We start from the raw sequence: 13,537 nt of genomic DNA on the forward strand, positions 1-13,537 counted from the left end.
GAGAGGAACAAAAACCAACAAAGTGTGAATGTGAGACCAATGAAAAATCATCTTTGCATTTTTATTGCTGTTTACTAATATTGCAGTGCACAGATTTTTGACACTCAAAATGTATCATTTAAAAAATATTGTGGATGATTATTTTTGATGATTATTAGTTTTGAAATAAAAATAAATGTTAAAGTATTGTAATTCAGTTAAATTTTTAAATAACTGTAAATGAATAATTAACCCTCAAGTTGTTCTAAACCAACAGTTTCTTTGTTCTGTGAAATACAGAAGAATGTTGGTAACCAGTCGCTGGTCCCTACTGACTTCCATAGCATGAAAACAAAAAAAATGGACGTCAGTGCTTTCTGGTTACCAACATTCTTCAGAATATCTTCTTTTGTGTTCAACAGAAGAAAGAAACTCAAACAGGTCTGGAACAACGTGAGGCTGAGTAAATGATGACAGAAATTTTATTTTCGGGTGAACTATCCCTTTAACTTCTTTCTTTAAATATTAAATATTATTTTAGAATTATAATAAAATATTTACAATGTATGTTATAATAAATACATTTTCTCACCTGACAGAGGCCTTATCTCCATTTCAACCGGAGGATCTACAGCATCAGGCAGGGACTAAAACAAATGTAAAGTTTAAATGCATTTAAGCCAAGCTAGCATATATCATATATACATACAGACATCTGAATTTATTAAATCATTTTAAGAATATGGCATTGGATCTTGTCTGACCAGTACAAGCTGCAGTAGATCATTCTGATGAACCTTCTCCTCTGTTGTCCGAAGGTCCTTCAACTGCATCTTCTCCCATTGATTCTCTCTCTGTAGAAGCTGCTCCAAATATGCCTGTTTGATTAAACCCATAGAGCAGAGGGTAAATTTATATTATATTATATTATATTATATTATATTATATTATATTATATTATATTATATTATATTATATTATATTATATTATATTATATTATATATCAAAATATACAAAAATAGCCAAAACTATATTTTTATATATACATACATACATATATATATTATATATATATATATATATATATTTTTTTTTTTTTTTCAGATTTTTTTTTATTTTTGGGGGGTATTTTTTTGGATATATAAAAGTATGGATATAAATGTATAAATGTTGTTGTTTTTTATTACATTAAGTAACTGGTCAGTTGCAGAACAAAGTATGTTGAAGGGAAGTGAAAAGAGAACAGCAGTGGGGTCTGGCAATATTGTGGCTTAACTGACACACTATACTAACACAGCAAGGTTAAAAAAGGTTATCCTGGGGAAAAAACACATCACATTTACTTAATATGTGTGACAGGAATTAGAGCACCTTGACTTTGTCTTGTAGTTTCCTGCGGAGTGGTTCAGTGACGGGTGGATGCTGGGTAATCTGACGCACCAGCAGCACGTCAGGGCACTCCAAAACCGGTTGAATGTGGATTGAACTAGACTTCAAGGGTTTCTCCTTTAAATCAAGACTACAACCAAGATTGGTCCCGAAAGGAGGGCCTGGAGTCTTCTTCTAAGCACCAGAGATCGAAACAAATCTTCAAGGCATTATAGATAACTCACACTAAACTGCACACTCAAACACACAGACATTTCCAAACATGTTTGGGAGCAAAAAAAAGAGAGGGATATGTAATGTGGATTTGTTTTGACAATATCCATAACAAATACTGGTTGTTTGTGCCCAACACTAAAAGAAAGTTTCCCTTCCATGGAACACGTATAGATTACAAATTACCTCAGATGCAGGGAATGACTCCCATTTCCTGGATTTGAGGTTGGTGGGAATGATGTCTTCATCTTGGTTGCATGAGAGCCAATGAGTGCTGATCTCTGGGCAGGGCCTTAGCAGAGTGATGGCAAATGATTCTGAAGAGAAATCAATGCAGGAGAACAATACTTGAGATATTTTACTTGCCGCATTGAAAATACAGACTGTAAAGGTAACAAGATGCACAGAATGAATGGAAAGTGTGCTCACGTTGTGAGTCTGGTAGTGGGTCAGTGAGAATGGCGATAGAAGAGTCACAGTAAGCTTTCTGTAGGAGATCTTCCACATCTTGAGCTCTCAGCAGCTCTGAGGCTGAACCGTTCTCATGTACCACAAACAACCTCAAAGAAAAAGTAACACATTCAGTTTTAAACAAGTCAGTTTTTTATTCCTCACTTGGAATGCAAATAAAATGCAATGGAATTTGTTTAAGTAAATATACTACTGTTCAAATGTTTGGGGACGGTAACTCCCTTATGCTCACCAAAGCAGCATTTATTTGATCAAAAAATATTGTGAAATATTTCAATTCAAAAGAATTATATAAAATATATTTTAAAATGTAATTTATTCCTTTGATGCAAAGCTGAATTTTCAGCATCATTACTCAGGTCTTCAGTGTCACATGATCCTTCAGAAATCTTTCCAAATAAAATTCTTCAAAAAATCTTTTGTGTTCAGCAGAAGAAAGAACTTCATGCAGGTTTAGAACAACATGAGGGTAAGTAAATGAGGGCAGGATTTTCGTTTTTTGGGTGGACCATCCCTTTACATTTAAATGACCTTGGGTCTGGGTTTTTAGGGACTTACCTGGGTGGGTGTGTTTCAGAGCCAGCATTCTTTTGAAGATCTGTTTCTGTCTCTCTCATTTCTGATCCATTAGTCGTGATAGTGATCAGACTATCTGCATTGACCTGCACTCAGCATTAACATGTTCGAGGTTTTTATTCAGGATAACTAAGATACAAGAGTGTCTATTGTATGTTAAAAATATTAAAAATTGTTTTCCATAAATAAAAATGAAGCTGAACTAAAATTAAATATAAAATATATATATTATATATTCACTATATAAATTTACACGACTGTCCTGTCATGTAAAAATCACAATTTTGAAGGTTTTCCATGACCATAGGGAATTTAAATTATTAATATATCAGATCAAAAATGGGAGAAATTTTATGTTTATAGATATTATCATGGAAAGTACTTGAAAGTAGTTCCCCTCAGGGTCTGTCACATGACAGAGAACATCTGCTCTGTGGTTCATCACATATTGGCCTAGTGGGTCTCTCTCTGGTCCCTCTTTAGACTGATGAGATGCGTACACCGCTCCACCATCCTTATCAATATGGAGGACACCACCATCACTGGGATAGATCTACATTAAAGTGACAGAGAGTGGATTTCCAAATGATGTTCACTCATATATCTCACACATATTCTTCCATCCATCTTCTTACTTTATATGATCCATGAGCAGTAGCGCTGATTGAAGTGCCATCTCCGAAAAAAACATCACATGTTCTTCTCTCACAGTTCATTATTACCGTTGCAAAATCAGCTTTCTCCACCCTAACCAGTTTTTCTTCTGAAATCAGATTTTAAACACTTACTTCCTGTCGACACTGTATGAACTATTTGTGATGGTACAGCATGAAGACTCTTGCACCTGAGAGCAAATGTTGTTGTAGCTCCCCCTGCTGGTAGAAGGTGGTGATACGTGTTCCATCTGCGTGATCTACTATCACAGTTCCATCTTTCTTCAACACAGACAACACTTTGTCCTCTCTTGTGACCACAACCTATACATGAAACTTGTATTTACAACAAATCATCTAATGACACAAAAGAAGATGTTAGATTTGATTGACGAGGCACTCACTGTCCCATTAAAGGGATCTGTAGCATGATAGGCCAGTATCGGCTGCACTTCGACTTCCTTCCCTGCCACAGAGGCAACTCTGAGGCCAGAGGGGGTGGTGGTGGTCCAAGAGCCTCCAGTAATCTCAACATCGAATTTTGTTTTTTCATTTTCTATAGACGTTTGTTGCTCATCCTCTATATTTACCTTAGATTCAGCTTTGCCTGTGAACAACAAAAAACATTGGTATTTGACATTTAAGTCTCTCTCATTCATGTACACTGTTCAAAAGTTTAGGGTCAGTAAGATTCTTTTTTAAGATTTCCTTTTAAAAAATTATTTTTTATCCGGCAAGAATGCATTAAATTAATCTAAAGTGACATTAAAGACATTTATATTGTTACAAACATCTGTTTATAAAAATAAATACTGTTTTTTGGACTTTCTATTCATTAATGTTTAATATATATAATGGTTTACACAAAAATATTAAGCAGCACAGCTGTTTTAAACATTGATAATAATAAGAAATGTTTATTAAGCATTAAATCAGCATATTAGAAGGATTTCTAAAGGATAATGTGACACTGAAGACTGGAGTAATGATACTGGCATCTGGAAAAAATCAGCTTTGCCATCCCAGGAATAAATTACATTTTAAAATAGTGATCCAATAGAAAACACTTATTTTAAATTGTAATAATATTTCACAATATTACAGTTTTACTGTATTTTTGATCAAATAAATGCTGCTTGGGGAGCATACAAGACTTTTGTCTGAGGTTTTCAGAAATTTGATTGTGTTTGCTACCCTTCTTGTCTTTAGTGTCTTTGGAGTCCACTGTCAGCTCTTTGATAGGCTCCGCCTCCTTTAAGGGCATGTGTAGAACTAGCACACACACTGGTTCAGAGTCTGGACTCGTACTGACTGTACCGTCTGCAAACAGGACCTGAAACATACACACACATATATACTGTATACTTCCTCTGGAGTGTGCTTTTTGTGCTATATTATCTATATTATCTGGCAGAAACAGTGCATTTTTGACATGCAATTGTCTTTATATGTGAATACCTCAGTAGAGCCATCTCTCTTGTGTTTGATGACAGTCCCTGTGCTGGTGATGACCCTGGAGAGCTCAGTGTGTATACTAAAGTCTGAGGTCAGGTCTGAACTAGACCCTGCATTATAAAATCTCTGGCGTATCAGAAGAGATCGGACACAAGGTTCCCCATCTAAAAAACACAGATAAGACCTTACAGCTGCTCTCTGTGCCTTGAAACAGAGGGAAAGTATAAATAAAACATGGTAGGCCAAGGCTGGTTCTACATCAAGCCCAATAAAATAGTCATTTATAGACAGTTTTTTTATTGATGTTTTTGCAATGATTAAAACAGACTAGAAATTTTGTATGGGAAATTCCTGCTGTGCAGTACCTATTTAAAATATTAAAATAAGTTAGAAACATGAAAATTTACTGCATTGAAAGAATGAACCTTATGGTGTATGAATGTTATGTGCTCATGTTATTTATGTATAAAAATTGAAAACGTCTCACCTGCTGAGTCCTCAAAATCAAAGTGCAGGATGAGTCCATTGGGAAGAGATACATACAGATTGAGAAATGGTGGAGGAGAGGAATCTTCCATCGGCTCACAACGTACCTCAGGTACCTCAGAAACATTTGTGAGGGAGAAAATTGCTATTTAGTTATGATAATCAGCCTAAAATGAATTGCAACATCTAACTAATGTAAGTCCTTACTAACCAACATTTTTCCATTATTATTTCAAATCACCTGTTCCTGTTGGTCTGTACAGAAGGCACTGGGCACAGTGGGCTGAAGAGTTTGACCTCTTGTTTTATTCGGGCTGCTCTGACTGCAGGAGAGTTGAATGCCATTGGCCAGTACAGCATAAAAAGAACCATATTTCTCTATCTCACAATCTGGTTTGACTCCAAGAGCAGCTGAATTGGGCAAAACAATATGTGTAAATACTAAAAAAAAAAGTGAAAATTAAATGACTTTTACAGAATGAAATGGCTTAAAAAATGAGTCATAAAATAATGTTACATTACGTTTACAACACATACCTTGTTTACTGAACATGTCAATATCCTTTAGTTTGTCCTCTTTTTTTCTCTCTGAAATGTTTGTGTAGAACTGATGGCCATCCTTCTTCACACATACTTTCACTTGTGTCAATCCTAAAGATGGAAACCAATCATATAATAAAGTTGTCAAAATTTACAGTATATATAAGAAGCTCTAACATAAAACAAATGCGTATTTGTGCATGTACATTTTTGCCAGTTTGATTTCTCAAACCTTGTGTGAAGTGAAAACTCTCCACATCTATTTGTCCTCCGTCACAGGGAAAGAGAGACTGAACTTTGCCAGTGACCTGCACCAGTTTCCCATTTAAACTGTATCCTGTGAATACCTATGTGAAATACACAAATATTTAGCCAATTAATTTCAAATTTAGCACCATCAAATCTAGATTATAAGCAGTTTATGTGGTAATATATTTTTCAGACATCTGTTCTTCTCTCATTTGCTGGTTCTTGAGGCGTCTCTAGAACATCTCTGGTTTTGTCTCTAAGCTCTGTAGCCGAGCTGGGTGTTTTGGACATGTTGTCTCTACTCTTTTTTGAGGACAGCGGAGCCTTCTTGTTCTCTTTTACAGAGTCGATTCTCTCTCCTACTTTTGGTGTTGCTTTTCCTCCTTTTTCTTTCTTTGTCTTTTTGGATTGCTCCTCCTCCTTTAATCTCTCCTGCTCAATTTTCCATGCCTGAAGTAAATAAACAAGAAAAAGGACCAGTGTAAAATAATGAAATCTGAAAATGTATATAACAAAAATCTTTATATATTATGGTTAACATCTCAGCTCACTTTGAGAGAATCCTCTCTTATATATGGTTCTAATGTGTCTGAGATTGGGGACATCACTGGAGAGTCTAGAAGAAAGTAATTCAGTTTTAAACATACGCATCACATCTATAGTGATCCTGCTCATAGATGTATATATCAGACATAATTTATGAATATGTTGCCTCTATTTCTGTCAGCCTCTGAAGGGGTTTGGATGGGAGTTCTTTCTGCCTCTTTCTTCTCCTGCTCCATCTGCCATTTTTCCTCTTCCTGCCTGGTCCATTCACTGATTGAGTCTGCCACATATTCCAAGTAGTTCCTACAAGAGTAATATAATATAATATAATATAATATAATATAATATAATATAATATAATATAATATAATATAATATAATATAATATAATATAATATAATATAATATAATATAATATAATATAATATAATATAATATAATATAGTATAATATAATATAATATAATATAATATAATATAATATAATATAATATACTTTTTATATTATATAATATACTTTTTATATTATATAATATACTTTTTATATTATATAAAAACACATTTTTAAATATAATTATTTTATATTATATCAAACATTACATACTGCATATTTTGTAAATGATTTTTTTTTTTTTATCTGTAAATGTAAGTGTAGTATTTACTCAGTATGATGTTCCAGTACTGTCAACATATTAGGAAAACTTATACAAACGTTTTTTTTTTTTTTTTTTTTAAATGTTAAAATTATAATTAATTGCAGCAAATAAATGTTGAAAAAATTGCCTTTGGGTGATTGGTCCATGAAAATTTTTAAGATTAAACAAAGCACCTGAAGCCCACATCTGTGTGAAGTGATGCATCCCAGAATTCTTTGTAACTCCTCTGAGGGCTCATGGGATTGTGGCAGATTACATATGTGGCATTGTCTCTGCTACAATGAAATGTGTCCACACATCTATAAGCCTCAGAGGCAGACTGAAGGACCTGAATATGAGGAAAGATTGCTCAATGTCATTTTTTAAATAAAAAATTCTCATAGATTTTCAAAATATTACAATTATATATTATATTTTAAGATGAGATTTGAAGCTGGGTACCTGAGGGAAAACATAAGCACTGTGCTTCTCTACAAAGTTCCAGTGTCCCAGCTGACGAATCATTGTCTTCTGAAGATCTGTTACAGTCACTTCATTATCCTATAAAAATGATAAGGTTATTAAAAACCAATCACTTGCTAATGATAGTGTCAATATAAATGTTTAATTTACTTGTACAACATTCAAATTTCAGCTTTTTTATATAAAAATTCAATCATACCATTGGTTCGTCAGTCCCATCATTGGTTTTTGCTGATCCTTTAAAAATAAAACAACTGATGTTTACAATTAAAGACTGCTTTAAAAATATTTGCTTACAAATAAAAGTATTTGCATAACTTAAAGTAAATTGTAATACTGTTCTTGTGCTGGTATCACACCTGGTATCTTTCTGTTTCTCCAATACAGGTGTTTGCTGAATTCAACAGGGTTGTCCCATGGTGTGGGGTTTGAATGGTTCGACTGAGGTCCTTTAATATAGCCGTTCTCATCTACTGTAGTCAAAAGCATGCTCTCAAACACATACAGCTGGAGAAGCCTCTGTAGCTCAGACCAGCTCAGTGACCCTGGAGATACACAAAGGAATTAGATCACCCAAAAATGAAAATTCTGTCATCATTCCTTTCATTATCCCTTTACATTAAAAAAGTAATTTATTGTCTTCTCACCGTCAGTGCAGAAGTACATTAGCTCCTGTGATCTGGCCAGTCTATCAACGTTGCTCTCAGTGTGTCTGAACATCACGTTGGTCCACGCAAGGCTTTGTTTCATGATGTCTGCTTCAATTTTGACGACATCAAAACCCTCCAGGATCTGCAACATATGAATAAGGATTTTATTTACATGACAGTTGTGTCAGTTGCATCCATATGGATTTACGTAGGTGACCAAAAGCTAAAATGTGCTTGTTTAAAACAGGATCCATAAGGGCAAATGCACAGAATACAACATTTATGGGATACAGTTTGTATATTCACATGCTCACAGGAAGCTGATGGAGTCTCCTTGCTCTCTCATCATGATGATTGAGCAGGAGAGGGTGTGTCTGATCAGTATTCATTGGGCTTTTCTGCATCCCAATATCCTCCTTGAGTTCCTACCATCAAACAATCACAGATTATTGGAACTATAGATTGATTTTGATTTAGAAACCCAGTAACTTTTGTTGTTGTAGCATTGATGTGATCAGACATTTTACCTTCTTGTTTTCTTCATCCTGTGGCAGGCTCAACACAGATGAAAGCATATAACTGATTAGATCTTGGTCTGTTCTGTCAAAGAGCTCCTCGGAATCAACTGATCCTGCATTGACTTCCTGTTCTGAGGCCACCACCTAGTCATCACACAGGAAACTTAGCAACCAAATTTTGAAAGAAATAAACAGCTTAAAAACAGTGTGTCTTATTCAGTAATGAATGCAGCATTTGAATGTAAAACCTGTGTGCAAACATTTGTCTCACATTTTTTATCTCATATTTTTGTTGCACATTTTTGTCTCTTTTGTCTGTACAGTTTAAAGTTAACAGTCTTCTATTTCTTCAAATTAAAGGTTATACTAAAGTTCCCTCACCTGCTCCAGCATGCAGTGCAATACAAGAGGTACAGATGTGATTTCAGTAGGAATCCTGTCCAGCAGGTCACAGTAGAATCTCATATCAACCTCTGTGTTCTGAACAGGAGACTCTGGCTCTGCTGAGGAAACTCAACGAGTCAGTTTAAGACTGTTTTATGCAAGGAATTAGAAATTGGAGCACACACTGACCAAACACTGGCACAATAGAGAACAATACATGTGAATGAGCACAGGATTTTGTGGTATTATTTAAAATAACACTGCATTGATTAATTTAAAACTTTTAATTGTCATTTTTGTTGATTAAATTTTGTATGAAAGTTAGTGGGAGACAATGTTACAATTTGTGTGTGTGCATGTGTGTGAAATTCAGAATCAGTGTAGTATGTCTTGTACCAGGGTCTTCCTCTGACACTACTTTCTTCCTTGGAGTTTGTACAACCTAAAACATAAACCATGATAAATATCAGCACCAAGAAACCGACAAGTACATCCTCTAAAATTAACTAATTATAACGTGTTTTTTCATCATTGGCAGTCATGTACCTCAGTGGAACTCTGCGGTCGGGGCTGCGGGATGGATCTGCAGGTCACAGGCACCTGGATCAACCTCATGAAGCTGAGATAACGGCTGTACTGTCTCCTCCAGTCCAGGCTGTCATACACCAGACACGCTACACCCTCAAATATAGCAGCTCCAAACACCAACTATAGAGAGTAGTGGATGACAGATAGTACTATGTAAACTTCTGTTTTTAAATTACTTCAATATATAGATACAGATATTTTTTTCTTCTTTCAAGCATAAACACTTCATTAGGATACATTTTTCAGAAAATAAGACTTAATATGCAAAGTCGTTTTGCTTCTCCGGTGTGTTTTGATTTAAGAATGTTTAGATATTTTGTACAAAACAAGACAAAATACTGAGTAAAGTGCAGTGTGGTACAAGAAAGTGTACTTCTTGTTCTCCATTCACCATTTCTTCAGCGTTGTCCTTGTCCTGGGGCAGTAAATGGCTCTTTACGCTATAGTTTAACTTGGCCACATCACAGAGTCTGGATCCCATATTCCCACTGTTCAAGACTTGATCCAACTGCTCCCAGAACACATCTAGCTCCTGCTGCCTTCTTTGCTTAAGAGCCTCAGCATCTGAACACAGGTCAAGTTAAAACTTGGAGATTTTAAATCCTGTTTTTGTATTCTTACAAATGTAACATCAGCCTGCTAATATGAGTACAAATACAACTACATCTTAACACCAAATCCAGCAAATTCTGCATGCACTAATATAATTAAAAGGTATAAAAGCATAACATTTCTTAGTAACTTGCCCTGATCTTCAGGTGAGTGATGGTTCTCCTCTACTGCTGTTTCCTCTTCTGCCTCTGACTGCTCTTCTCTCTCTAAGTCCAGTTTTATAACATTGGACACATGGATACCCAGAGAGTCCAATGCAGAGATCAGATGAGGCTGGTAGAATCCCACTATCAGGATGTAGTGCTTCGGCCCATCATCAGGCTCGTCATCTGGACAGATATGTTTAAAGTCAATATCAAAACACTATTTGCAACCCATTTTGCTTCCAAATCTGATATATTTCTAGGATATTCAACCAGAAGTAACTGTAACTGGTTTCCTAGTTTTAACCTTTTAAGTAACTATGATCAGGCCTCACCTATGTATTTGGATGTATTTTCCTCTTCTCCTCTGCGTTTGAGTTTGGTCTCTTTGGTTGGAACTGGAAGCTCAGCAGCTTTTTTCCCCTTTGCTGCTCCTTTGCCCCCCTGATCCTTGCTGGCAGAATTCAGGCCCGCTTTAACCTGAGCATTCTCCTCTACAGCCTTAAATATACACTCTCTGTGTTACTGTTTATCAGAAACATAGTTATGATAACATTTTATGCATAGTATATTTGATTAGAATTTTTTCAGAATAAATCTGTTATCAAACATTAAAGGGTTAGTTCACCCAAAAATGAAAATTCTGTCATTAATTACTCACTCTCATGTCGTTTCACACCCGTAAGACCTTTGTTCATCTTTGGAACACAAATTAAGATATTGTGATGAAATCAAAAGGTATATGACTCTTCCATAGACAGCAATATGATCAACACTTTTAAGGCCCAGAAAGGTACTAAAGACATCATTAAAATAGTCCACATGACTGCAGTGGTTCAACCTTCATTTTATGAAGCAACAAGAATACTTTATTCCATATATATATATTGGCTTTGGCCAATACTGAGACAGCATTCAGATGTAAACACGTAAGCCTTTACTGTGCTTACTGCGGCAACTGTGTAAGGATAATGGCAGGGAAGAGAAGAGATTGTTGAATAAAGTTGTTAGTGTTGTTTTGTTTTTGTGCACAAAAAGTATTCTCGTCGCTTCATAAAATTAAGGTTGAACCACTGCAGACACGTCGACTGTTTTAATGACATCTTTACTACCTTTCTGGACCTTGAAGACGTTGATTATATTGCTGTCTATGGATGAGTCATATACCTCTCAGATTTCATCAAAAATATCTGAATTTGTGTTTTGAAGATGATCGAAGGTCTTACTAGTGTGGGACGACATGAGAGTGAGTAATTAATGACAGAATTTTCATTTTTGGGTGAACTGACCCGTTATTTGTAAATATATCTTTCCCCTGCATAATATAGTATTTTTTCCATAAATTACTATTCACAATCAGGTTATAAGTGTTTAAAACTTCCAGTTGTGTACCATAATACAAACAACCAGCATCAATCTGTTCAATGTTGCAATATATGTTGACTCATGTTATTGTTATTCTATTATTTATTTTAGATAACGGTAAAAAGTTCTCACCTTCTGCTCAGCAGCCCTTCTTGCAATGTCATTGTTTTTGATGGTCAGAAGCTGGAACTTTATTAATTTTGCCATCAAGTCCACAGTAATTTCCTCTCCAACATCCATCATAGACTTTGCAAGTTCAGTCACCTACAGAAACACAAATTACATATTATTGAAACCATGAATAGACAACGTAATTTGACATTATTTAACTTTCTAACTGGTTAAAGATCTCAAAAGATATGATCAAAATTATGATTTTGATTCAACAATAAAAATCTATATATTTTTTGTAACGCTATATTGAGATTACAATTTGTCATCATGGTAATAACAATACCCACCTCATAAAACATGGGAAGATCTTTAGTCTTTCTGGTCTTTGGATTTCCCAGTTCATTGATCTGTGTCACAGAAGATTGATTTATTTACAACAACTGATTGTAATATTTATTTTCTTTTCAACATTAATGAAACATCATTTGAACAGAAACCTTTTCCAGAGTGTCCTCCCAGGACAGCACACTGAAAAGCTTGCGCAGGGGCTGTTGGACAGCCTGCTGGAGGGCATTGATGAGCTGTTCGTCCTCTGCTCTCTCTGCCTGCACCATAGACAGACTGGCCCTCCAGTCATTCTAGATCATTCAGAGGAGGAAAAAATACTTTTTTGGGGGTCTGTTGAAGCAAATTCTACATTCTGCAGTGTTTACAAGCTGTGCAGTGGTTTATTGGATAATGCTATAAGATTTTGCATTTATTTATTTAAAGGGATGCACAAAGACAGACTGATGTTAGGGGCCGAGAACCTGAGGGGCCGTTTACACACGACACTGTTTTCAACTAAAAACAGGAAACATTTTATGCGTTTTGGCTGTTCATTTACACGACAACGGGGTTTTGAGGGCCTGAAAACGCAAACCTTGTGTGCAAATTTTTTAAATCGTCTCCGTGTAAACTACAAAAACATGAATTTGTGAAAACGGTGGCGTAATGCGCATGCGTATTACGTGTTCAGTAGTGTTTCTTTTACAAAGTGACATCGCCAACTACTGGCCTGCATGCATAATACATCGTTTTTATTCGTTTTCGCAGATCCGTGTGAACGGGGGTCGTTTTGACGTTGTTATCTGTACGCGAAAAACGCAAAGGAAAAACATTACCTTTTGTCGTGTAAACGTAACTTACCTTGAGTCACCATTCACATTCATTGCATCGTTTTAAATACAATGAAAGTGAATGGTGACTGGCACTATCATTATGCCTAACAACATAATGGTGAGTAAATGATGAGAGGACAGAGCAACAACAACAAGTTGAACAGTAATTTCAAAAACGCTTTATCGTGACAGTATCTTGGTGTCATTTATATTTTACCTCATCAAATACAGCAGCACTAAGAGCCGTTTCCCAGCTTTTGTTAGCAGCAGCTGCCCCAGTTGGAGTTACTCCAGGAGTAATACTTTTATTCCGTTTGGGAGGCATCTC

General features: G+C 35.5%; 1 protein-coding gene across 1 annotated transcript in view; it reads right to left on the minus strand.

Moving 5' to 3' along the window:
- The window catches only part of spag17 (sperm associated antigen 17), a 14,594-nt gene extending 1,060 nt beyond the window's left edge, over positions 1 to 13,534 (minus strand). The window contains exons 1-36 of the mRNA XM_067395612.1: positions 13,427 to 13,534; positions 12,547 to 12,687; positions 12,397 to 12,456; positions 12,068 to 12,199; positions 10,906 to 11,071; positions 10,562 to 10,756; positions 10,207 to 10,379; positions 9,774 to 9,935; positions 9,614 to 9,669; positions 9,225 to 9,345; positions 8,853 to 8,987; positions 8,640 to 8,750; positions 8,323 to 8,467; positions 8,035 to 8,220; positions 7,875 to 7,912; positions 7,655 to 7,753; positions 7,387 to 7,541; positions 6,725 to 6,861; positions 6,564 to 6,628; positions 6,208 to 6,462; positions 5,996 to 6,110; positions 5,761 to 5,874; positions 5,465 to 5,634; positions 5,225 to 5,339; positions 4,741 to 4,901; positions 4,477 to 4,615; positions 3,687 to 3,889; positions 3,474 to 3,606; positions 3,265 to 3,392; positions 3,012 to 3,182; positions 2,612 to 2,715; positions 2,012 to 2,142; positions 1,769 to 1,899; positions 1,352 to 1,543; positions 744 to 857; positions 572 to 626 (exon numbers count right to left, since the gene is read on the minus strand). Coding sequence (XP_067251713.1) covers positions 572 to 626; positions 744 to 857; positions 1,352 to 1,543; positions 1,769 to 1,899; positions 2,012 to 2,142; positions 2,612 to 2,715; positions 3,012 to 3,182; positions 3,265 to 3,392; positions 3,474 to 3,606; positions 3,687 to 3,889; positions 4,477 to 4,615; positions 4,741 to 4,901; positions 5,225 to 5,339; positions 5,465 to 5,634; positions 5,761 to 5,874; positions 5,996 to 6,110; positions 6,208 to 6,462; positions 6,564 to 6,628; positions 6,725 to 6,861; positions 7,387 to 7,541; positions 7,655 to 7,753; positions 7,875 to 7,912; positions 8,035 to 8,220; positions 8,323 to 8,467; positions 8,640 to 8,750; positions 8,853 to 8,987; positions 9,225 to 9,345; positions 9,614 to 9,669; positions 9,774 to 9,935; positions 10,207 to 10,379; positions 10,562 to 10,756; positions 10,906 to 11,071; positions 12,068 to 12,199; positions 12,397 to 12,456; positions 12,547 to 12,687; positions 13,427 to 13,534 — 4,816 coding nt within the window. The remainder of the gene's footprint in view (positions 1 to 571; positions 627 to 743; positions 858 to 1,351; positions 1,544 to 1,768; positions 1,900 to 2,011; positions 2,143 to 2,611; positions 2,716 to 3,011; positions 3,183 to 3,264; positions 3,393 to 3,473; positions 3,607 to 3,686; positions 3,890 to 4,476; positions 4,616 to 4,740; positions 4,902 to 5,224; positions 5,340 to 5,464; positions 5,635 to 5,760; positions 5,875 to 5,995; positions 6,111 to 6,207; positions 6,463 to 6,563; positions 6,629 to 6,724; positions 6,862 to 7,386; positions 7,542 to 7,654; positions 7,754 to 7,874; positions 7,913 to 8,034; positions 8,221 to 8,322; positions 8,468 to 8,639; positions 8,751 to 8,852; positions 8,988 to 9,224; positions 9,346 to 9,613; positions 9,670 to 9,773; positions 9,936 to 10,206; positions 10,380 to 10,561; positions 10,757 to 10,905; positions 11,072 to 12,067; positions 12,200 to 12,396; positions 12,457 to 12,546; positions 12,688 to 13,426) is intronic.
- Between the last annotated feature and the right edge of the window lie 3 nt (positions 13,535 to 13,537).

The sequence above is a fragment of the Chanodichthys erythropterus genome, chromosome 9 (assembly GCF_024489055.1).
Source record: "Chanodichthys erythropterus isolate Z2021 chromosome 9, ASM2448905v1, whole genome shotgun sequence".
Taxonomy (NCBI): domain Eukaryota; kingdom Metazoa; phylum Chordata; class Actinopteri; order Cypriniformes; family Xenocyprididae; genus Chanodichthys; species Chanodichthys erythropterus.